The sequence below is a fragment of the Crassostrea angulata genome, chromosome 4, assembly GCF_025612915.1.
Source record: "Crassostrea angulata isolate pt1a10 chromosome 4, ASM2561291v2, whole genome shotgun sequence".
Taxonomy (NCBI): domain Eukaryota; kingdom Metazoa; phylum Mollusca; class Bivalvia; order Ostreida; family Ostreidae; genus Magallana; species Magallana angulata.
Genome location: NC_069114.1, coordinates 47,697,808 through 47,722,819, shown reverse-complemented (window position 1 = coordinate 47,722,819; position 25,012 = coordinate 47,697,808). Strand labels below are relative to the sequence as shown.

The following is a 25,012-nucleotide window of genomic DNA, read 5'->3' as shown; positions in this document are numbered from 1 at the left end:
GAATGCTAATCGGAAACAAAGAACAGTCAAAGATTGAAGGTTAAAAGAATGAATTGCTGTACATGAAGAGTGTGTACTTTCATTTTTGGAGCATACAGTCATCTGAATATCTACATTGTAATTTGTTTCACTCGATGATTATTTATACAAATAATCTTGATAAAGGAACATGCTTTTACTGCGTAATTTTTTCTATCGGTCTTGGTTGAATTTTTGTTTTTACCTTGAATCATTAGTGAGCGACGACTATAAGGTTTAGGTATTTATCATTGATACCATGTAGAACGTTTACAACAGAACAGCTCAGCATTAGTAATCAGTCGGCATGGACAAGGAATCGAGGGTGTTTATAAACAAAGTTTGGTGTTAATATCCATTTATCACCAGCTATCTAGATAAGTTTTACCTTTCCTCGTGACACGTGTAAAAGCGACAGAAAAGTTCAACCTTTAATACGGAGATTAATGAAAACTTTTACCGGTGACAACGAATTTCCTTGTTAAAAGCATATCGCGACATAATCCCATTTAAAAGCAAAAACCAATTAATTACAACTGCCATGTTAGATGAGCAATGTTATTTCGATACACAGAATTAAATATACCCGGATTCCCATTGTCGGCGGGTCACTCTTTGTTAGGGTGTTCCAGTAATGGCTTTATTAAACCAGAAATAATGATAGTCTCTCAATAAACTTCAGTCTGCCCACGGCTAACATTTGTATTGGGGATCACTCTGTTATCAGTGAGGGGGTTTTGGAACCACATTACTCGAGCAATAAACTCCGGAGGCCCCTAACAACCGCTCGCGGCCATACCCGAGGTAGGTTGATTACAGATCCCCTTGGAGCCGCGGCAGTCATTACGGCACATTAACCCGCCATCACGAGGGTGCTTGGAACCGCTGTATTTACTCTCCCTTTGCCTGATTGTGTAATTTATCAGAAATCAGTCAATTGATATTATGTATTTTCTCGGCTATTTGTCCAGATTTGTTATCTTGATTGCGCTAATCCCTCTGCAAAAAGGCGACAGGTAGTGTATTAGTTAGAACCTTACATGAATCCGGAATCGTGGAATGTAATGAACGATAGACCAATCATAAAGGTCCTGATTCTTTGCTTTCAAATAGTGTAATCAATAAGCTGACAACATTAAATTGGCATTATGAATGCCTAATTTGTTTATTCAGGATGGCATGTTTGTGGAACTAAATGGAAGCACCGAAATCCAACAGCGCTTATGAACAAATCACTTTTTCATGGAAGAAAGTTAATTCTAATTGTAATTAATCAAGTTTGTATTGCTTTTTCCTTTGAGCTGGTTTTTTCATCAGATTGTCTTTATGAATTTCATACGTTTGCTAAACCAGAAATTGTCAAGTTTTTGATTTTGTTGTTTGAAACACTTTAGGGTAATTTTGATTTTTGTAAATTAAAGTTCAGTCAATGGTATGGGATCAATTGATAATTTGGTTTTCTTTTTCAATTATAAATAAGTTAACTCCGAACTTTTAATTCATCATAGGTTTATAGTCTTATTTGGTGGATTATAAATTTGTGTGAGAAGAATATGTTGATTCGTATTCTCTGAGCTCATTGAGAGAGATTAGTAGACCAAACCTAGTATGTTTAGGATACACTGCCTGTAACAAAATATGGGCTCAGTTGCAAAGGAATTAAAATTAAACACGAAAAAATTGCTTATTTATAAAGAATCTTTTTTATTTTCAGCATTATTTTCATTTTCATTATTTTCATATTTTTAAAAGAAGACACTATATAAAGTATAGATAGAAAATATTGAAAATACATCACATTCTAAACTTAAATCATTGTTTTTCTATACTAATTTTAACAAGTTGTATTAAAGAATTCTTATTGAAAATCTTTAATTGGATTTTACATGTTGTTGGTCGAATACTCAGCTTCCATGTTAAAAAAGCAGTTGACGGCAACAGGAATTATAATTATATCTCAAAATACGTAATGTAAATAAATGTATATGTAAACTTATAAATTAACAATAAAGGTAAATATTATTGTTTAACAACTATGAAACATGGCAGGCTAATAGGATAAAAAAGAGAAAATCCTATTTCCTTTTTACTTTTAATTAACTCATCTAGAAAGTAGTTGGCCTATCTACCTTGGTCTAAATAGATCAATGATATTGTCATAAATAATCATTTAATAGCTACATGTATCAAGCTATCCTATAGAATTTGTTATTTCCTGCAATAGTCGTCAGAATCAACCCATCTTTCTTTTTATTTCAATGACGGCGTTCGTATTTGTTAATCTGCTATTTATATTTCTGAGGCTTTTTGGCGGGGGGGGGGGGGGGGGGGGGGGTAAAGGTAAAACACTAATTTGAAGTTTTTCGATAAAGAAAATAACAGATTTCAAGGTTTGAATGATTCAAATGACACAATTTTCGTTTTATGATTCTATATCCTGCATTTGTAATTTTTAGTTTTGCATAATGTATATTATTATACTTTCATGTTAAATACTAAAATCTGATTGGTTTAGACGCAGTTGATAATCCGTTCTATTACCCTCAGCGTTAGCAACACACTTAGCAACGGGTAACATAACGAATTGTTACATGCGCGTACATGATGTGCGTACGGTTCGCAGTAGAACTCAACTTATTCCTATAGAAAAGCATTTAAGTTTTCTTTAAAATTGACATTCAGTATAATAAAATAAATAGTGCCTGTTTGGGAGGATAACAGTTGAAATCGACACCCCTCGAAAACCATTGTCAACCTTCGCTTCGCGTCGGCTGACAATAGTTTTCTCGGGGTGTCGATTTCAACTGTTACCCTCCCTAACAGGCACTATTTATATATTGTTATTTTCATGTTAAATACTGAAATCTGATTGGTTAAGACGCAGTTAATAATATTTTCTATTACCCTCAGTGTTAGCAACGCACTTGGCAACGGGTAACATTATATAAATAGTGCCTGTTTGGGAGGGTAACAGTTGAAATTGACACCCCGAGAAAACAATTGTCAACCGACGCGAAGCGGAGGTTGACAATGGTTTTCGAGGGGTGTCAATTTCAACTGTTATCCTCCCAAACAGGCACTATTTATTTTGTTATACTGAATGTCTTAATTTTTAAGAAACTTTTACTGCTTTTATATAGGAATAACGTGAATTATACAGCGAACCGTACGCGCATAATTTTCGCGCATGTAACATTTTTTAATGTTACCCGTTGCTAAGTGCGTTGCTAACGCTGAGGGTAATAGAAAATAGTACTAACTGCGTCTTAACCAATCAGATTTCAGTATTTAACATGAAAGTATAACAATAAAAAATGTTACATGCGCGAAAATTATGCGCGTACGGTTCGCTGTAGAATTCACGTTATTCCTATATAAAAGCAGTAACATTTTCTTAAAATTTTTAAAAAAGACATTCAGTATAACAAAATAAATAGTGCCTGTTTGGGAGGATAACAGTTGAAATTGACACCCCTCGAAAACCATTGTCAACCTCCGCTTCGCGTCGGTTGACAATGGTTTTCTCGGGGTGTCAATTTCAACTGTTACCCTCCCAAACAGGCACTATTTATATAATGTGGTTCTTTTTATTGCGCTTTTAAACTTGTCAATCGTTTCAGAGCAATTATCCTTTAATCGAATCCGCGTTATGTCTAGAAACTTCAAGTACTATGTTATGCCAAGAACGTTTCTATAAAAATGTCAAGTAAAAAAACTGTGAGAGGCTCTATCAGTACTAATGTCTATTCAAGAGTATCACTTCACTGACAAAAAGGGCCAACAATAGATCATAAAATACGTTGTATTTTTGTAATATGTTTTTGTGTGTTCGATTAGGAATTCGGTCATTACATGTTCAAAATCAAAATGGAACATACTAGTTTTATCTTAAAAGGAAAAAGAATATTAGATTTTTTAAAACGGCCGAACATCAGATTTGGCCTTCAGTGTCAATGCATCTTTCACTTTATAGTTGTGTGGTTTTCGTTGTAACGGTTTTTTTTAAATATTTATTTATATAAATTTTACAACACAATGTTGTATATGTAATTGTTTTTCACTCGGAGGTTGATGATATAGCCATCACCAAAAAACAACATTACTGTTCACGTGATCACCACCACTCCTGTGGCATTTAGAAAGAGGAGTGATTAAACCTGTCTGTGTTTTAATTTCTTGTCTTGATAAATAAAAGAAACTCTTAACTCTTCTATATTCAATGTAAAAATCTTGTCTAATCTTTACTCCTCTATATTCAATGTAAAAATCTCGAAGGCATTTTCCATAGATTCTGTGATTTCTTTTGACAAGTAATCAATGTATGGTGTATATACTTTTTAGATATACATGGTTTTTTTTTTAATTTTCAAGGTTTTTATGGGTCATTTTCTTAGAAGAGTTTAAACAATTCTATTCAGCATACACTGTCGTTCTCTGTATAAATGTAGCTCAGTCCTTGAGTACCGTGTACAATTATTTACATTTTTCCTTTCATATTTTCCCTCAGACGTATTCAGATTTATGACAACACTTGATTTTATATATTTCTGAAGTACTCACTCCAGTATGCCAATGCTTATAGTATATTCCCTTATCTAGGGTCGTTTAGAAAATGAATTGAAAACCAAACAGGTTTTAAATATTTACTTGAACAACAGACAGCAAATGAATTTTATGGTCATCTTTCCACAATTTTAATGATATCTATAAAATACGAGGAAAACTTGACACGCCCTCGTGAATTGTTGACCTTTAAGAGGGACCCTCTCTACCCAGACGTCTCTGACAGTCATTGTTTTTAACTGTTTCCTTTCTCAATTGACGTGCATTTAATGAGTTATTATCATCTGATTTATTACAATATCGTTTATGAACCATACTTCACTAACGATTGGTAAATAAATAGAGACACTATGAATTTGTATCACACAGCCCTAAAACGGAATAATTTGAAATCCGTGTCGCCTTCTATTCCACTTCATTATGTTTTATAAATTTTATGACGTTTACTCATAAATTGGCCCATTTTAGAGGAGTTATATATAGCTAATAATATAGGTATAAACTACAGGGTCAACAGGTTTTGAAGAAGTACAACCATAAATCGATTAGCAGGTTTAGATATAAACTTTTATTTTTCACAATCCTCCTGATATATATATATACTGTTATCTGCACGTTTTCAATGGGATTACAAAAGTTATTAAACTCTGTCTGGATTTTAATAATTATATGTCTAAAACCTCTCTTTGTTTTTGTTTTTTATCGACCGTATTATTTTACCGATTTTGAGTAGACAAAACTGTTGTTTTTTTGTGGTGGTTTTAGAAATATTTTTTTTATCAAAAGTATGCAAATGTTGATACATATATATATATACTGGTCTTTTGTTCTTTACTGATAATTGCCACCAAATAAAAAAAAAGAAAGAAGAAAAAAAAAACAGAAAAAAAATCAACAACTAGCAAATAAATCAGTACTCTAGGCTGAATAAAGATAAGAATTCTTCTAATTATTATCATTACTAGTTACTACAAATTATAATATTATAATGAGTATTATTATACCTGTTGCAATTTCTGGCCATATATTTTAAATATACATGAATGCATATATTTATCAATATAGTATATATTGCCATGTTGTAAATTTTGAATTTACCGGGTGGCAGTAAATACAAAATTTACAGTTGTCATGTTGTAAATTTTGTATTTACTGCCACCCGGTAAATTCAAAATTTACAACATGACAATATTATAATATTATTGTCAATATTGTACGGCACAAAATCTTGTATATATGACTTTGACCTTGTATGTCGGAGAGGATTTATATAAGCAATGCCTGCTATCCCATCCGTTTATGTGATGCATATTAAAGTATTGTTTGAATTAAATTAATAAAGATGAGGATAGAATCTAATACTTTCGATACTAGAAATAGTTCTGTTATGTATTAAACCCAGTCATTAAGAAATCTCATATTTCATCAAAAGTTTATGGCAAAGTTTGCAGCTCTAGTTAATGTACCAAACTACCCGAACTCTTCACAAGTCAACAACATGGCGGAAATAATTCAAATAAAAAATGTCTAATTGCTATGACCTCACCGAACAAAAATCCAATCATTGTTCAGTGATTTTGTTGATTTAAGGTGAGGTATTAAGTTATATGTATATATTTGCAGTAAATTGTCTGATGAGGAAATAATCAAGTGATTTATTATACTACTAGTACATTTTATCTCTGATCTTTTAAAGTACTAGAAGTTCTTATACCCATTAGCGGCAATCTATGTTTTGTAAATGATAAAACCGCTCGCCATGCATCTTTAGTTAACCACAATTTAAAGAAAATTGATGTACAATATAACTGTAAATCATGATACTGAACAAAGAACTTAATTCATTCTCGATTACCGGGGATCTGGGTGTAAAAGGTATACTAATAGACATTCCAACAGAATCAGATTAAGAGAATCGAAGCCCTAAAAGGGGGAATGTTGTCATTTCCTTCTAGAGATGCTGGAAATAAATTAGAGCGAATGGTTTTACAGATAAGGTTGTACGGAGGCAAATTGTAAAACGATGACAACAGTGTCGCCGCAATAACTGTCCGCGGACGCACACGAGACGGCGGCCATGTTGACATTAGTTCGCTAGATGGCGTTGCTTGTTTGCGCATTGTCTATTTGGCCGTCAGTGATAACGACTGCGGGATGTAAAACACCGGTAGTTTTTGTTTACTAACATTTAGTATTGGTTTGTAAAACGACGGATAATGAAGGTAGTTCGTTATAAATTGTCCTGGAGTACTGAACAAGGTGACTTTATCTTCGTAGTTGACGCACGCCTAGCTGTACCAGGTCCTGTCGGAATGCCGAGCTATCGGCTGGTGCATCCCTTCACTCTGTCACTGCCTCCTAAATCTAACCTAAGACCAACCCCGATCCCTTGTTGAATACGCGTAAACATATCGTTGAGAGGTTAAACGGTACCCCCGTGATCGTTGTCAACATAAACTCGACAAAAAACTTGGAGGATTGTTACAGTAGAAGATGCAGCCATCGAGTTCATACACGTTATACGAACACTTCCTGATTTCTGTTTGAATTGATATTCACTTTCTTATTCACTAATATTAGATGATATTCCGCTACTCGCCACTAATAGATTTCTAGATGCTTGATATCACAGTTCAATACATTTGTGATATCTGATTTTTGTTTAAAACTGAAAACGCTACAATCTTACACTGAAAACTTCGATCAATATATTTTTATCATTTCCCCCTTATTAGTGACCTAAAATTGACTTTTGGAAATTTAATGTCCATGAAGTTATCGTGTCGATTTTAAGAGCAAGCTCAGCGTCGTAAACCGTTTGAGTTTGTGTACAATCATCATAAAAATTTGCATATGAGGCAATAATTGAAAATGTTCTCTTCGATTCCGCGTCAAGTACCCCAATATGGACTTTAAGCACTTCTTTTCCGGTAATTTGCTATCGGTAAGAACTGGTTGTCGGAGTGACCACGGCTCCATTGTTAAGAGATATCCACTCGTTTGTCTCTATGATTCCTGATAACAGATTCACACTTGCGTGTATTCGTATGGTAATATTGCAGCCATTAAGAACCGTTATATGCAATAGTGTAAACAATAACTCTTGATAAACAGAGTACGATTGCCATATTGTAAAAGAAATGAACCAACGTATGTTCCGAACCCAGCATGAGAAAATTCAGAAATCATTATGATAGATATTCAACGTCCGTAACCATCCATTTGTGTACAGAGTTAATTCGGAAATCGTTGATATTCAGATAATTGGTCTAATTAAAACAAGCAGAATTGAAAACGATATAGTCTGACAAAACAAAACGTCGCAAAGTTGAAAACGTTATACACTGTAAACCTTGAATTTAGTGTTGGGGGTCATATTTTTCAAAATCACATGTTGTGTTAGGGTATTACAAATCGAATAAGCTGAAATTACTTGAGGTATTAAGAGTGTTTTTTACAATTGCCACGTCAATAGCTTCCTACAAGCCCTCTACAGTCACACAGAGATGTGTCACTATCTGTTAGTGCTACTTATCGCAGTCTGCGTCTTCTGACAATTAACAGTAAGCTTTTTTTAAACTACGTTCGTTAGTATTAAAGTCATATGTCACAATTCCCTCAAGATCCCGGCCACTTTCTGCTACTTTAGTCCGTCCCACGAACTCTACTGGAGAAGGACATCGAAATGGGAAATCTCAATAGGTTTCCCGATTGTTTTCTTTTCTGTGTTCCTTGTGGCTGAATTGCTTGTTATTGCCCAGTTGCAAAATCACTACTTGTGTTGCTTATTTTAACTCTTTCGGAATTTACGTGCACTTTTACACTTTAAAAGAAATGACTTCCCTTTTCATACTAGGATAATTAATACTCCAGAGAATGCAATACATGTAAATAGAATTATGATATAGACTCTAAATTTATTAAAACTGATTACAAAGTGTTTTTTGGGGTTAAAATAAGTTAAAAATGCATTTCTGAGCTGTCTACTTTGAAATAATTGATATCTTTGGTTTTAGATTATGGGATTATTATATTTTATTCTGTTTTGTTTTAAAATTGATTTTTTTAAAGAATTTTAAACCAACGTTTAATACATTATTTTATGCTTAGTTCAACAAAGTAAACGTTATATAAAGTAGATTTGTTTTCCACAGTTATGAGGACTACGATTTGCATACACGCTGATAAAGTGATTCCCGAACTAGAGAGCCATGTACGACTGGTATTTCGTGAATCAAACAGAAAACGATGAGAATAAGATGTTACTAGAGTTTGATATAACCAATCTACATTAAGACTGTGCAATCTTACAACAAATAAAAGCAACTTAGATTATGTAAAGACATTTTATTATCAACATGCACATTTCCACCAGTTCCAAGATCTTCTTTAATTGTTTATTGCATAGATTGACAAAGACATGAAACAGGGGAAGACCAGAAACCAAAATAAATAAAGTCAGTGAAAATTGCACCATTCAATTCGCCATACTTGTACACGCATTCGTAATCTTATTAAAACAAAGTATCTCACGCATGCGCACAAAAAAACTTCCTTTTAAAAGAAACAGAGGGATTTCCACATTGGACAGCTCCATTTACGTATTGTCATTCGTTGTTCCTGAACCAGTTTAGTTTATTTAGCAAAGCGTCTCCGTCGCATTGTGATTTAATGTACAGACCATTCGGTACGAACACATTTCCTTATTTCTCCGTCGTTTCGTTTTCCACATCTATTTCATCATCACTGTCCTCCATATCAAAATCTTCCTCGTCCGTGGTACATCTGTTTCTTTCCTCGGAATCTTCGGCGACGTCACTTCCGGTTTTGTCTTCCGCAGATTCACCCTGTTTCTCTCCAGTTGGAGATTCCTGTGTGAAATAGAGTATTGTCTGTAAGGACCAGAACCAAAATCCTACTCCTCAACATTTTACAATTTTTAAAAATAAAAAGTGAATATACTTGTTTGTTACAGTCATGTCCATTAACGTTAAAAATATTAGTTCATGTAAGACGGCTCACCTGCTTAAGTCTTCTCCATTTTGCACGTCTGTTTTGGAACCACGTTTTCACCTGAAATAGATGAAGCAAATGAAATAAATAAATTTGTGACAGCTCCATGTCTATATGATTTATTTATACATACACGTAACACACGTAAGAACTATGATACTATGCATCCTGACGTTTAGAAATTCAAATAGCGATACAATTAATGTATTCATTTACTTTTAGAATTCACATATTGAAGAATTCACACAAAATATTGAATGAAAATTGTACGCTGGCTGCGACACCGTTTTCTTATCGCTAAACTTTCTAGCATTGTCCAATATATTCATTAATTTGTTCACCGCGTTGATACAGAAAAAATGTCCACGATTAAATGAAACGTATTGCCTGTATTATCTTTTATAAATCTTCATTTAACAGCAAGTTCAACAGAACTTTTTCCAATAATGTTGGAAGACTTTTTGTTTGTTGACGTTAAAATGTCAGGTCTTTTTATCTAGAATTGGTGCAATTGAAAAGTGTCAGCTATTTATATGCCCATGCCCAGAGTCAATTAAAGACCAACAAAATATTGCCGCGAAGGGAGTTTTTCAATCTACGACATTTCACGTGTACTTGCAAGAATTCACAGACGAAGAAGTTCTTCAGAGAGTGATTGAGGGGGTTATTTTGAAAAACAAGTCAACAAAGTAATGTTTGTATAAAATTTCATTATCGAAAGTAATACTACTTGGTAAAATATTGTCAATTATAATACACAACACAGGGAACATAATTCAAGCATTGGTACAAATTAAAAGAGTGATTGAACTTCGATAATAAATTGGGCGGCTTTGACTTCATATGTCCTTGTTAATTACTGAAAGACTCTTGCTAATCAAGGTGCTAGTATGTTCTTTGTGTTCAATTTTTCAACCCGATTTTGATGCATTTAAAATAAATAATTGTGTGGTGAGAAAAGTAAGCAATGAATTAAAATCGTCTTGTATTTCAAATAATTTGACTTAAAAGCCCAAACTCCTATGAATGATAAAAGTGTACTTTAATAACAGTAAACTTTTTTTATACCTAGCTAGATACATACTATTTCATTTATGTACCTTTTTGTTTTATTCTTTGAAAACTTGCTATTTTTTTTTGCATCGAATAAATTCTTAATCTTGTATTGTGCGTATAGGTGTAGGTAAATGCCGTCATTGTATACCTGTCTTTCGGTTAATTGCAGAGTCTTTGCCAGTCGCTTTCTCTCTGGCGGGGACAGGTATTTGTGGGATTCGAACTTTTTCTCAAGTTCCACTGTTTGGTCATTGGAGAACCTAACTTGCCCTCCCTTTCTCTTATGTAGAGGACGCTGCATGAAATGGTTCCATAAAAACGGTTTCGGTACTACTGAAAGAAACAGAAACAAACATTGAATGGATGGAAATCCCAATGTATTTGCTGGAGATTATCCAGATATTTGATCATGCAGTCGGCAATATCAGTACAATTTCATGGATAAAAAATTACCAAGTACTTAGTTTTTTTTTTTTTTTTAGATTCGATGACCTGTCCTATAATTAATCACTGTATGTTTACGTATCCTATTATGTGCTTATATTTAGGAAGTAATGTAATTGTAATGATTTCGTTGAAGTGTAGATCATAGGGAACCTCCATAAGGGTTGTCTACCAACTAGCTACCACAGCAACGCAGAGTGAACTTTGTCCGCCATGAATAGTAGGCATGTGACAGTAGTCCATATCTCCTAATTGGATACTACAGTATTATAGCTCGTGTGGGTCATGTGGCTGGGTGAGGCTGAGAATACCCACTCAACCTCAAAACCATTCAATGTAATCAGAAGATGACGGTCATTGCGATAAACAAAGTACTCCATATTAAGTATTTAACTTGTTGGATTAAATGAGTAAAATGCTTCTATATTTGGATAAGTGTAACAAAACGTATCACAGTACACAACTATTTTTTTGGTTGGATTTAACGAGTTAAATTGTTCCATATTTTGTCTATGGCAGCAGAATAAAATATAAAATAAATGTATAGCCATTATTATTGTAATCTTTTTGTTTTAAGATTCTGTTTCTGGTAGTTGAAAAATGGGAAATTTTTTTAATTGTTAGAAAAGCCCTCTGAACTGCAGAACTTTACAATGTACATTGTAGAGAACCCGTGCGCACCAAGGCCGTGCCGTGAGAAGCTCGCGCGACATGCAGAGAGCGCCGCCTGGCGGACGTACCAGCTTTGAATTGGCGAGTCATTCATCTCACACGAGTCTTCAACAGTCTATTATTCATTCTTATCCAGAAAACAATAACAGTCCTCAAGAAGGCGACAAAGGGGTTAATTAAAGAAAAAACTCAAGTGGTATCCGCATAAGTTCTTCCGATTGCCGGGCTTTCGGAAGGCTGATGATGAGGCCATGAAGGGTGCTCGTAATGCACCTATCCTGCCACAAGCTCATTTATTTTGGAATATGTTTCCGCCACGATAAAACCGCGAATTAGTATGGTACAATTGTTTGTATAATTATTGAAATGGACACACGACACCGCGGCCCTTACCCAGGAAACACGTGTCGTACGATTGTCGATGCCTTCTCTTTAATGTGAAGAGTCACTTACTTTCCCGCCATCTAAATACCGGAAGCAGTATAAGTTAGACAACTGCAACAAGTTCAAGTTAAATTACTTTAATTGCCACATGTGGGACAATTGATAGCAGAAACTAACAAGAAAGTTATGAAAAAACAATGGCACTTCAGCAGAGAGATCTCGCCTAAGATAAACGTTCCAGTTTTTGAAATCGCCCTTGCACAGTAAACAATATTTTTCTGCAATTTATGAAGTCCCGATAAAGCTCTTTAATTTGTTTATCTAAAAGTACCATATATCCCCAGCAAACAAAAGCTTTGGTTCCATTCTTGAATTAACGTGATTAGTGCATTGATCCCATTGTTTAGAACTAGATCAAAGTGAATTTAACCTCACTGAGGAGTCTTAGGCAACAAACCACCTTACATAAACGTTGTCTTGTCCCGTCACTAAACACGGCTATTGTTCATTCCGCAAATGACCATTATAACTCACTCATTGCAGATAACGGCAGAAACTACAAAGGGAAGTAATCGGAAAGATCCGCAATCTTGTTTACGGAAATACCCCGGTCATTGATACCCTAGTTTACATTATTTCTCGTTATCGAGCGCTTGTCTATTCAGTAATTCAGACCCTTGTTTGCACCCCTGGAGTACTGGGTCCTTCCTGAAGGCTTCGCCAGAGAAAGGGGGACTCAGTCTCCGGACAGATGAGGGTTTACCGGATTAAAGGGAGATCAGCCGGACGCCGCGTAGGGATTATTTCGGACATTGGACATCGAGCCCGATTGCAAATGCCGCAGTCGCTTTGAAGGAGTCGTGGCAAATTGTAAATAATGGCAGAGTTTGAAGAATTTAGCTCGATTTTAAATAAATTTTAATTTGGGACTCTAACTGTTTTTTAACTGTTTTTTTCTTTGAAATAAAATTATTTTTACTTAAAATCCTTTAACTTCTCACATTTTCTTGTGACTCACTTGAGAAAAATTGTATATAAAATCACATTTTATAAAGTTTCAATATTTGACCAAAGATATGCATGTATACATATGGAAAATAACTATAAATTTGAAAATATTGAGAATTACATGGTAAAATAATAAAAAGTTCAAAAGAGTCTTGCAAGATACATCAAACTTTGAAAGAAAAAATGTTTAGAAATATCGTTTAAGAGTCTTTAAAAGCTATAATCAAAGAGCACGTTGAAACATAGCAGTGTGCTTTTATTAAAATTCATGTAAACAGGAACTAAGAAAGTTACATAATAAATATATTTTCAAACGAGATGATTGGACAGTAGAAACGAAGTCTTTTCATTCGTCAATTTTTACACATCGGAAATTCTTTCTAGTATCCAAAATGTGCTTAACTTATCTTACTGATTTCGTTGTTTGAATAGAAGCCTTAAAAACGGAAATTCAAATTTGTTGACAATATTGCCGTGAATGAAATAATAAAAATACCAACTTGATAATCAAGTGTTGAAAATATATGATATTATTGTCATATTTGCAATGAAAATTGGTAAATAAAATATGATATTCTTGTGGAAAAAATGAACCAAAGATATGACAAAATTGAAAAAAAAAAATCAAATAAATTCCGAGAACCTCGCTTCGACCTCCTTTTTCGGGTACATGCTGCATGTATGAATATCCCTTTACGTGGAATTTTATTTACCTTTCACAAACGATTTTGTCAATATTAAATTCCTAATGTCTCGCAAATTTTACTTAATCAAAAACATTAGCAAGCTTTGATTTGGAACAATAGAAGGACTAAATTCAACAAACGAGGGCTTAATGGTTGTATTTAGATAGCCAACTGAGTCTTGAAATCAAACCTTTATTGTCCTATCTCATCTTGATCGATTATTGTCAATTGAAAGCGAAAACACTACACATTTTTCTTTCCTAAGACATTGCCCTATGATGGTTGAATTTGAGTTATGTCAAGCGCCAGGGCGATTTTACGGGTCATACAAATGTAGATCTGAACAAACGTTTCAATGACTCCCTTAGGTCACACGCATGGGACGAAGAAAGAAAACAAAATCTGAGAAATTTAAATCTAATGCGGGAAAAATGATAAAAATTCGTTTGTTATTCGTTCATCCAAATCAAAAACAATTAGTTGAAAGAAAAAATTGTGAGAACATTTTTCCGTTGTCCTAGAAAAAATCGAACATAAGCTTTCCGTCAACTTGATGAAGTCTGAAATATCAGCTTCTTTATGTTGAGTTTCGTTGCAATCCTTGAAAATAATATCTACTATTCATTATCAAGTTCATATCAAGTTTACGAATTATTTCTTTGTTTTTCTTTTCAGTTGAAACAAAGCATTAAAGACAAGTAAATAAGGCTGAAAATTATAAGCATTTCTTTAAACACTTGATTTGAAAGATTCTGTTGCAAATTAATCTGCTTTTTAAGATTTTGTGATTTTTTTTTTTGGACGAAGAGTTGATTTATTTCTTTATTATGTAAAAAACGAAGTTGTAACAAGTTGATTATGAATTGAAAAAGTCATTTTTACAAACAATTAAAGACGTTCATCATCTTAATAATGTGCATCATCTTAATAATATACATACGATTAATTAATTTTTTGCTTAGAAAAAAAATAACATGCAGACTAGAGGGAACCCCGTTCTTCAAATATTGATATGGGAAATAATACATGTATATTAAGTGCGTTAGCTCTGCTGTGTAATCCTTTCAGTGGTTAATATTCTACACACCCCGTGGACTATCACCATCCCTCGTTTTAAATCGATTAGTAAGATATCTTTATCGTTTAATCGCCTTAGCGGCACCCGGTAAATGTAGTTCCTAGACGGAAGACACTGCCACCTAGCGGATGTCAAGGCCCGGCTTTCACTCAGATTTTCTATCGAGTAGTACTCTACCCGACCAAAAAATAATAATTAATTTTTTTTAATTCAATTTTTTACAAGTCAAAAATTTGTTGGTATTTATTTCGTATTTTGCATTGCCTTGTTTCGATTTAATTAATTTTTTCCGTTGTTTTTAAGATTAGGATTATTATAGCTTGTGCCATTTAGGAAATTACATTTATAAATTAATTTTGAAATTTCCCGTTCATTATTGGAGTACCTGCTAGTAGGTAAACCTTTAAAATGAATTATAGCGAATATTATTACTGTTGACTGAATTTATATTTTGTGTCAATTTTATTCCATTCTTAAATTGTTACATAAATTCTGACGACATGGAGAAGGCACTTGAATCTAATTGGAAACAAATGGTTCACCGTCTTTCATCAGGAAGACCCTTCAAATTCGGCAGACAAGTCGTTTAGGACAATTGAAATAGTAATTGTCCTTAATTATTTCGCCACTTGATCGCTTTTTATGCTCTCGATAATGAAAGAGGAGAATTTTGTAAGTGCGTTTGTTTCTTGTGGTTTCATAGAAGCAACTTCCTTCTATTTTTTTTCAGTGAATTTGTATTTCATATAGTTTAAAACTGATTTTTAAAGATTTTCAATTTTTGATGAAGTTCGCTTAAATAACGACAGAGAGTTTTTATTATAGGCGTTTTAGGGAGCCGCGTGAGAATTAAAATAAATTAGGGTTGATATATCAGTGTTTGCAAAATGTTAAACATGATATGACTTAGAATGAATGCGCGTGCTGAGCAGTTCTGGCCCGTGTTATAGTTGTGCTATTATGCACGCAATACGTAGTTTCCTTTGACGGTTAGTTCTACTAGGACTAATAAGATCCACACAGTTATAGTTTTGTACAAGAACACCATCTTATTCCAACGTACATTTTGTGTAAGGGAAACTGGTTGTTCATATATAATTTGCAGATAATTGCTAAAGAAAATCAAATTTTGGGGATAAATACAGTCCATATTGTTGACTCCTGCCCTGCGTCTCTAATTCCTCCCTCAATATTGCTGACGCCCACCGGTGCTACTGGGCACACTCTCCGCGAGATATGATTGTCTGTTCAGGTGGAAATCAAGTCTGCATGATGTCTTTTCTATAATTTGCAGTCTTCTATCAGATTCGGGATTAACTCAGAGCCCGTATATCGGCGCTAGATCCTCAGATATTTTCGGTTTGGCGACACATAGCTCTAATTCTTCTGATCAAGGCATTAGTATTATTTGCTTTTACACATCTTTTACTGATTATCTATACCTTCTCTCGACCTGGGTCTCTTGAACTTATATTTTGAGTCCAATTCGCGAATCATTATGAGGTACTCTTTTTGCTAGCTATCTGTTACCCTGTATATATAGGGGTCTGCAGACCGTATGCTGGACTTAGTAGCTGGCCATTCAGGATTTTCTTTATAATTGAAAGATAAAATTCAAGTTGACCATATATTTACTCACGTAAAGAGACTTTAAAAATCGGACATCTGTCAGTGACCTGTATGGTAACTTCCTTAAGGAGGCTGGATGGCCAACTGATCTATCTTAAAATTTTTGACATTGTATTTTTGGCCATTAAGTATTGCTTAGAAAAGAGAAAATCCTAATATTTTAGCTTTAAAATTTGATGTTTCATATATTTTTATATAGAGCTCTTTTTGATATAAGCAAATTGATAACGTCCAAAATTGCCACGACAATCTCGCCCTCATAGGAAGCAACGTATTCTGTATTAAATAATGATTTGGACATTTTCTGAGTTTTTATTTTCTTGTTGCACTTTGAGTTGTTGTTTAAGTTGTTGCCTTTAAATTCGCCAATCAAGTTCAGTTTGTATTGCTTTTTGTCACATTACTACTACAAAATCTTTAAAAGAATTAACATGTTTACATGTGAAAAAATTTCTTAATTCTAATATTGTTATATTTTTACAATATAAAAATGTAAATTAACATGATATACGATTGCTATATAAAAAGCATGGACGGTGCTTATGAAAATGAAATTGACAGCATAAAGTACTTTTTAATAAGATTTACTCGAGAATAATAATTTTTTGGCACATTAGGAGTGCATTTATCTAATTGATTAATATATTTTGGGTTTTTTTTTTTATATGAAACGATGGGGCGGTACAATATATTATTATTTCAAGGTTTCTTCCCTCTACAGATTGAAGTGAGACATGGTTTTATGAATGGACATCTATAAAAAGGACAGGAAGATGCTAATTAGATCGGCATAATGAATTGAGGTTCGTTCATGATTTCCTAATACTGTTAGATTTCCTTCTTAAGGCAGATATACGGCGGCTTTATTTAACGGGATCAGGACCACTCGTTCTTAAGCTTCCGTTGGACGGGTACGGTACTCTATTTATTCGCCCTAATTGGTTTTATTTGTTTTGGTGGTTCGGAGGAGATCGTTGAAGTTAAATGCTGTTATCCTTAAACGGATTTGGAATGACATAAACCAAAAACACCCATCCTATTCACCATTAATTAATGTGAAACACGTGTAATTAAGCATTTACATGCAACTCATGTAGCCTTTCTTGTCACCAATGTACGATATTTTTCTTCGGTTAAAATATTTTGAAAAATAATTAGTATTTTCTAAGTTTGGAATCAATAGTAAATCAGGTTCAAGTAAGGCAATTTCTTTTTAGAATTCTACAAGTTTACTAAAAAATTAAGACCAATGACCAGAAATATTTTTCTTTCCATCTTTTTAAATATGTATGTATATCTTTTTTTCATAAATTATTAAACATTCATATTTTTAGCTGATCTCAAATGATTGTTGAATATCATTGTCAATAATTACCCGTTTAAAAATGATTTTATGTTATATACTATTGTAAAAAGCATATTAAAAAAATAAATAAGCCAAAATAGGAAATGAGAACTTAAGGTTTTTTTAGTTTGGTTAACATTAATGTTTTAAAATGCATTTTTTTTTTCAAAAAAGATTTAAACAGAAAATAAAAATCATTCAAACGCAACCATGGGAAAATAAAAAAAAAAAACAACATAAAAATAAAATAAATACCTTTTGAAAATGCATGATGTCTGTCTAGGAGTGCATATTCTGGTCTCATGTATGGCATAGGGTACATGTGGCTCATGAAAGCGTTGGTATAAGACATATGGGAAGGGAGATAGGGGGACTGGGGGAGCATAGGGTGGTCGTACATCGACATCGGTTTGTACAGGGAGGGGGCGGTCAGCACCCCAGAGGCGTGCAGGGCCGCCGGGTTTATGGGGGTCGGTTTTGCAAGTCCACTGAAAGAATTGGAAGCACTCGATGAAGAATTTGGCGATGTTCTTAAAATGTCATCTATACGGAACGATGAGGATGATCCCGTGGGTGAGGTGTTAGTCTGTGAGGGTGCGGCCTCCGGTGGGGAGATGGAGGGGTGCATGTGAGGTCCGTACAGTGACGTCATTGCATTAACTAAAGCAGAATGCTGAGGGTTTGGATGGATCATAGTAGAGCCACAGAAATTTACAGTAGTAAGTTCGTTGTCGGCTTTCATTCACAAAAAACTTAGTTCCCTGTTCAACTCTTTCGTAGTTCAATAGGATTCAATCAGAAGCACATGTTCGGTAGGTAGACAGTATTCAGTTTTGATCAATGTTTTTCTCCATATACGGTTGGAAGCACAAAACAGTCAGCGGTGGGAACAGGCAAGGTCCGGACAACAGAAGCCAGCAATAGTACAGCAATAGTTGTCACATATCCCAACAGTCAATCACCGCAAACAATCGGCAAATACACTGCTATTTCAATATTATCCCGTTATACTGGGTGATACTTTCACTCGTGCTCGAGGGGGGCGGAGCTCTTCAGCTATCCAGTGCCCGCTGAGAGAGGAGGGGGGAGCCTCTTGAGATTTCTAGCTTCCTTCTTTAGATTGGTCGGCGTTAATCAGTAAGTAAACAACGTGGTCAAGTTCAAGGGTCGATTCATACTGTTTGTCGTTTACGCGCACAACATACTCGATAAATAAACCGCTCGGTTTTTGCTTTAAAGTTAAGCAAATATGCAGATTAGGCACTTTGATGTACGAGGTAGTGTTTTTTCTACCATTATTCAAAGTGTACAAACGTCGACTTGATGATTTTGGTTTATCTGTAAATTATCGGGGCGGAGAAATACTCCAGACCAGAGGGGTGCCTCACATAGTCTCGAAGATATTCCACAGAAAGGACCAAGATATGGCTACTTCCTCGGCAAGGGAATTAGCGACGCTTATTTGACTCTTCAAAATAAAATAAACACGTAATGGTAAATATGTTTTGTTTTAATTTATTACGTTTTCCAGTATTGGAGCGTCCGGAGCGTCCAAGTGAAAGTTTTTTTTAAATAAATGATTTTTTTTTAATTCCCACCATAATTTCTATCAAAAACAATAAAATTAGAAACAATTCGTTTTGTATTATTTGAATATACTTTCACTAGCTTTATAAAAAAAAATGATAAGACGATCTTATATGGACTTGTTTGAACCAATTTGTAACAATAAAAATAATTTGGCGCTTCACAAATATAGTAAAAATAATATCACAAGTACAGAAAACGTACGCATATTTTTTTTTTTTTTTTTTTTTTTTAAGATTTAAAAAAAAAAATGTGTTGGAAAGGATCGCTTTACTGGATGTTATAAAACATAAAGGAATTAAATGTTTGTAACCGTTTCCTTTGTACATAGTTTAACATTTTTGGCAGTCTTTTCAATTCAACAATGCGAACTATGGACAAACGAAATTAGACAGTACTTTCGGTCAATATAAAATATAAAATTTAATATTCAGTAATATAATCTCTTGATGTGATCAAGCCTCTAATTATGCAACAATAGAATAAAAGAGTTTCTCGAAAGTAACAAATATTTTGTTTTTCTATCAAGTGTCTAATCTCATGCCACTCCAACTTTTTGCTTTTTTGTTTGCTTTCAAAATTGTTCTGTAATGATCCGTACGTGAATGGTGTTACTGCACAAATCATTAAAACTATAGGGAGCAATCATCAAGAGATTTTCTTTTCTGTCTTTTGTCTACCAAGAATGTTCAAGGTATCAAAGAAATCTTTGTCCATACAACTTTCGATTACGATTAGATATACCAAAAAGAAAAAATTCGAATAATTTTAAACCGACATATCTAATTGTGCTTTGATTGGGTTTATCTATTAATTTAGATATTAATTTTTTTTATTTGTTTATTTTTTTATTTATTTATAGTTAATTTATTTATGCAATCTTTGCTTAAATGAATGGAACAAAGACTGTTTTTTATCGAATTTTGTTATTAAATCAAAGCCTTTTGGTTTTGGACAGCGGGATCTTCTTTTACGACAGATTCCGAGCATATAATATATCATCTTTTATAGAGATGGAGATTAAGCAAGAAATAGAATTTTACTCTACCCAGTTGGACCGTCCGAAGGACAATCAAATCAGAGATTGCTATCCAGTAGATAACTTAATGGAGTTTTAATGAATATTTTCACATCTTTTATTCATATATACATGCAAATAGAATTAAAATTTTGAAATTGCTAATAAAAACATAAGAGAAACTAAAAATATATAAACGATTTAATAAAAGAACACTGATACATGAGAGTAATGGCCCAAATCTGCTTTTAAACGAAGAGAGAAATACAGAAATTCCAAAGGTACACTATAAAGTCAACTGTAATGAAAGTAACAACAACATTTGATGTATATAATAATACAATATCGCTTTCATAATCTGACCTTATATTATTTAGATGGTCGATATTTAAAACGTTATCTATTATTCCATAAGAACTATTCTACATTTTTATTCATCACCGATCACGATGCCAATGGCTACCAAAGTCACAGATCTTTTGTTTTAATATAATTGATAATTCTTTGTGTTCATGTGGGGAAAATAAAGATGCGTATCATTTCCTTTTGGCTTGTAGAATTTATCTGACTGCTAGAAATGATTTTTTTTTATCCCTGATTATTTTTGCTCAATCTGAACATTATTGTTACAAATCTATTGTTATCGGATTATATAAAATTGCCTTTACGGATTAATAATAATAATAATATTAATAATAATATTTTTACTGCTGTTTACAAATTTATAAACGAAAATTGTATACTAGTATTAAATCGGTTATTGTTTTATGTAACCTCATTCCATATCGCCAATTCTTGTACATCTAAATATTCTTCAAACACGTTGCATAATATTTTGGAATAATTAAGGTGGTATGGGACACTTCTATATTGTGACGTACCGTTTATTGAAATAAACAGTTAAATCAAGTGTAATTTTATAAACAGTTTCTTTCCCGAAATAGAACACTAACAGCGTACAGCGGTTTGTTAGAGGGTGCGCTTCGAATCAGTAAGTCATGGGTACGAATCCTGTTGAGTTTTTTTTTTAAACTTTTAACTTTCAAAAAAATTTTAAACATTGCAAAAATTTGAAAGTTCTAAACCAATGAAAGTATTCTAATTTTAATGCAAATTAATCCACATTAATATCGACATATGTCCTATACCACCTTAAATAGGGAGGGAACTAGTAAGTTATCAATTCTCCAATCCCATTGACTTGGTAAATAAAATATGTTCAAACCAATACTGAATAACTTGTAGATATACAGTTTATAACCAATCGTAGAAATATTTACTTTTTGTCAATGATACAGTGTAAACTCTTGTTAAAGAGAAATTTGCGTCCTTCAACATATATTTATTGTATATGTATGATTGTAAACATATGATATGTATGATTGTATCATATTGAACCTTTGAATGGCAAATGGAAATTCCTTTTCAGATAAAAATTTCTAGTTTATCATTGTACAATTATATAATATTGTTTTAATATATATTAATAATATATTTGTTTAATATGTACAAAAAGTTCATCACAAATAACAAATTCAAATCTCTACTTCAATTCTTCAATCCATTTACTGAAAACCACTGGCACTTGAAGAATTGAACCCCCCCCCCCCCCCACCACATTTCGCATTTTTATTTCTTCCTCCTAAATTCTGAGGCCAATACTCACATCCTTCCTATTAAAACAATCTGGTTTGCATATTATTTTATAGATAATAGAAAAGAAACCATTTCGAATTGCCTGTGATAAGAACAAAATCATATGGGCTGTTATCATATTTCGCGTTTCTTTATTTTCAGTATTTGATTTTTAGGACGAATACAGGGGTAATGGTTGGGAAGTAGAAAATATCTGTAGTTGTGCCTCATTCATGTTTTTTACAGGAATGTAGCATTTTTACATTGCTGGTTTTATAATATAAAAAAAGAAGAAGTAATTTTAAAATAATACTTGTACGATATTTGTGACTTTACATTCGATGTTGATAAAAGATCATATACAGTGAATTAGTGTTTCCTATTTCATCTATACAGTAAAAAGTATTTACATCGATTGATAACAGTGCAAAGATGAAGCCGATCATCCCAAAATAGGCCTAAAATCGAGTATCAGTTTCATGCATTGCCAGGCATGTAGCATCCTTTTTGAAAGGGGGGGGGGAGCGGCTTTTCCAAAAATCTTCAAAATCCTAATCCTTGAGTGTGGGTAGTACAAAGTATTTAGCATTAACTACAATTATAAAGTCAATTTCCATAGTTTATTTTTCTGCAGCTAAAAAGGAGGTGGGGGCAACTCCCTCAAAATTAAATTTTGCAAATGTAAACTTATGGGAAATATTTGTTGGGGGCAACTCCCTCAAAATTAAATTTTGTATATGTAAATTTATGGAAAATATCTGTTGGGGGCAACTCCCTCAAAATTAGATTTTGTGTATGTAAATTTACGGAAAATATTTGTTGCGAGAAGTGGGTTGGGGGCTGCCCCCCCCCCCCCCCCCTTCTACCCCCCTCCTCTCCTCCGATGCTACATGCTGGATTGCTCTGAACAAGAAATAGTAAACCATCCAGCAACTTCATGCATTGAATCTGATAGCGGTAGCATTTTAACTTTGGACTAGATAATATAAATTTCCTTGTGTTATCAATATAACGATGGCGCTGATTATTACAAAAGACGTATCAGCAATCTGCTGTTCATATCATCTTTTATCCGACTGGTGTCCATCTTTCAGTATACTGATCACATTTTGATAAAAAAAAAATCGCAACTTGTTGTTGATGTCATTAAATCTATGAGATTCTAAAACTTTAATTGATCTCATACAATTAACATGAATAGAAATACATTTTTTTTTTTGATTTTCCATAATTTATAAATTCATTTGTTGTTGTGATCTTAAGATCAAATATTCATTCGAACTATCGCTCTCAAACAGGTTTGATATTTTCTGCATCTGTTGATGATTGAAAGACCATGACTTTAAATGTACTTATAAAATTTCAAAATGTCTTAGTTAAATGAATACATCAACATATCACTAACCTTCTTTTTTTTATTTTTTGCAAACGCTCTGTTGCAAACAGAAAGTCCAAGACATGCTAGAATCAGAAATTATCTAGGATTTTTTTCCACACTTTATAATTCCACTAATAGGTCGTCATAATTTGAGTTGCGGAAATTCCAAGTGAGTGAAAATGTCATTATCAAATTTTGATCTCCAGGCCAAGGCGTCCAATCAAATCAGAGTGAACACCTGCCAACTTCACGCATCTCATTCTAATATCAATAGTATAATTGTTATATTATTTGAATAGAATATTATTTGAAAAATTTAACCGAGAAATTATATTGGAATCAGCCCAAATTAGAGATATTTTACTACACCAGAATTAAACGTGAAAATTAAGTTATTGGGTACAAGTATCATTTTAAGAAGAGGATCATGCTTTTAAAGTAGATCCAGTGTTCTGTGATGTCATACTTTTTTTTAAAACTTTGAATTCTTTTAAATTTGTGCAAGATAGTTTTATCTATTTTATGTGATTATTATCACATGGAAGTAATTAGATTTATTGGTAAGTTTAAGATATATTTGCAGCTTAATTTTATCCTAAATTTCCAATTTTTTATACATTTTAACGATGCGAAGGGGAAATAATTCTTTTCCTGACTTTTCTTTCAGTTGTATGTCTAAATGCCATATTTTTTCTTATCCCAACGATTAATTTTAAAATATTTTTGTAGTTTTAGTTTTCTGATAAAGTTGCTGAGAACAAAATGAAACAAGATAAACAAATTTCTGCCTACAAAAATTTTACTTTTAACAAAAAAAATACGGTTTTCTGATGCTAAAATATGCTTTAGTTTATGTTTATCTGGTATCTCAAAAAGTGTGATGACATGTATATTTTTTCTAACAATGATGAAATTTAAGTCTATTAAGTTGAAATCAGTTCGGTTTTTCTACTTTCATCAGAGAATTTTACTTGTATGGAGTTACCTTAAGAAGGCTTGGTAGTTATGGACATATTTATACTATACTGATCTCCTCAAGTAGAAGAACCCTGGTGTAGAATATAGAGAAATATTTAAATTTCAAAGCTTATATATATATATATATATATATATATATATATATATATATATATATATATATATATATATATATATATATATATATATATATACACACAAACACACACACACACACACACACACACATACATACACACAAACGAGTATATCTACATTTTCCTGTCTTTGCCTGTGATAACACTACGTATCGATTTTGTACAATATAACCCTTACCTTCAAATCACGCCAAATTGAGGCGCCATTGGGGTTTGCTTATTTATTTTTAAATATTTAATCGTACGATGGTTTAAAATTATAAATATTAGTAATAAGGAAACATTCTTTGAATATTATGAGGTGATAATTTCGGTCGGGTCGTGATCAAATCGATCATAAAGTCCTTCGGGCTTTATTGGATTTGATTACGCCCCGACCAAAA

General features: G+C 33.1%; 1 protein-coding gene across 2 annotated transcripts; it reads right to left on the bottom strand.

Moving 5' to 3' along the window:
- Nucleotides 1-8,913: 8,913 nt before the first annotated feature.
- Nucleotides 8,914-18,896, bottom strand: LOC128181652 (hematopoietically-expressed homeobox protein HHEX homolog). Of its 2 annotated transcripts, none has more exons than XM_052850126.1 (4): nucleotides 18,152-18,896; nucleotides 10,799-10,980; nucleotides 9,604-9,654; nucleotides 8,914-9,452 (listed from the first exon to the last, which is right to left on the bottom strand). In XM_052850126.1, exons 1-4 carry the CDS (start codon nucleotides 18,636-18,638, stop codon nucleotides 9,285-9,287), a joined length of 888 nt encoding a protein of 295 aa, XP_052706086.1. In that variant the 5' UTR covers nucleotides 18,639-18,896; the 3' UTR covers nucleotides 8,914-9,284. The 2 variants fall into 2 exon arrangements, with proteins under 2 accessions (XP_052706086.1, XP_052706085.1); XM_052850125.1 differs by having other exon boundaries at nucleotides 10,799-10,983; nucleotides 18,152-18,895.
- Between the last annotated feature and the right edge of the window lie 6,116 nt (nucleotides 18,897-25,012).

Coding starts and splice junctions, on each gene's coding strand:
- LOC128181652 (XM_052850125.1), bottom strand. CDS start 18,638: ATGAAAGCCGACAACGAACTTACTACTGTAAATTTCTGTGGCTCTACT. Junction 9,655..10,798: donor TGCAATTAACCGAAAGACAG/GTATACAATGAC, acceptor CATCTATTTCAG/GTGAAAACGTGGTTCCAAAA. Junction 9,453..9,603: donor AATGGAGAAGACTTAAGCAG/GTGAGCCGTCTT, acceptor TATTTCACACAG/GAATCTCCAACTGGAGAGAA.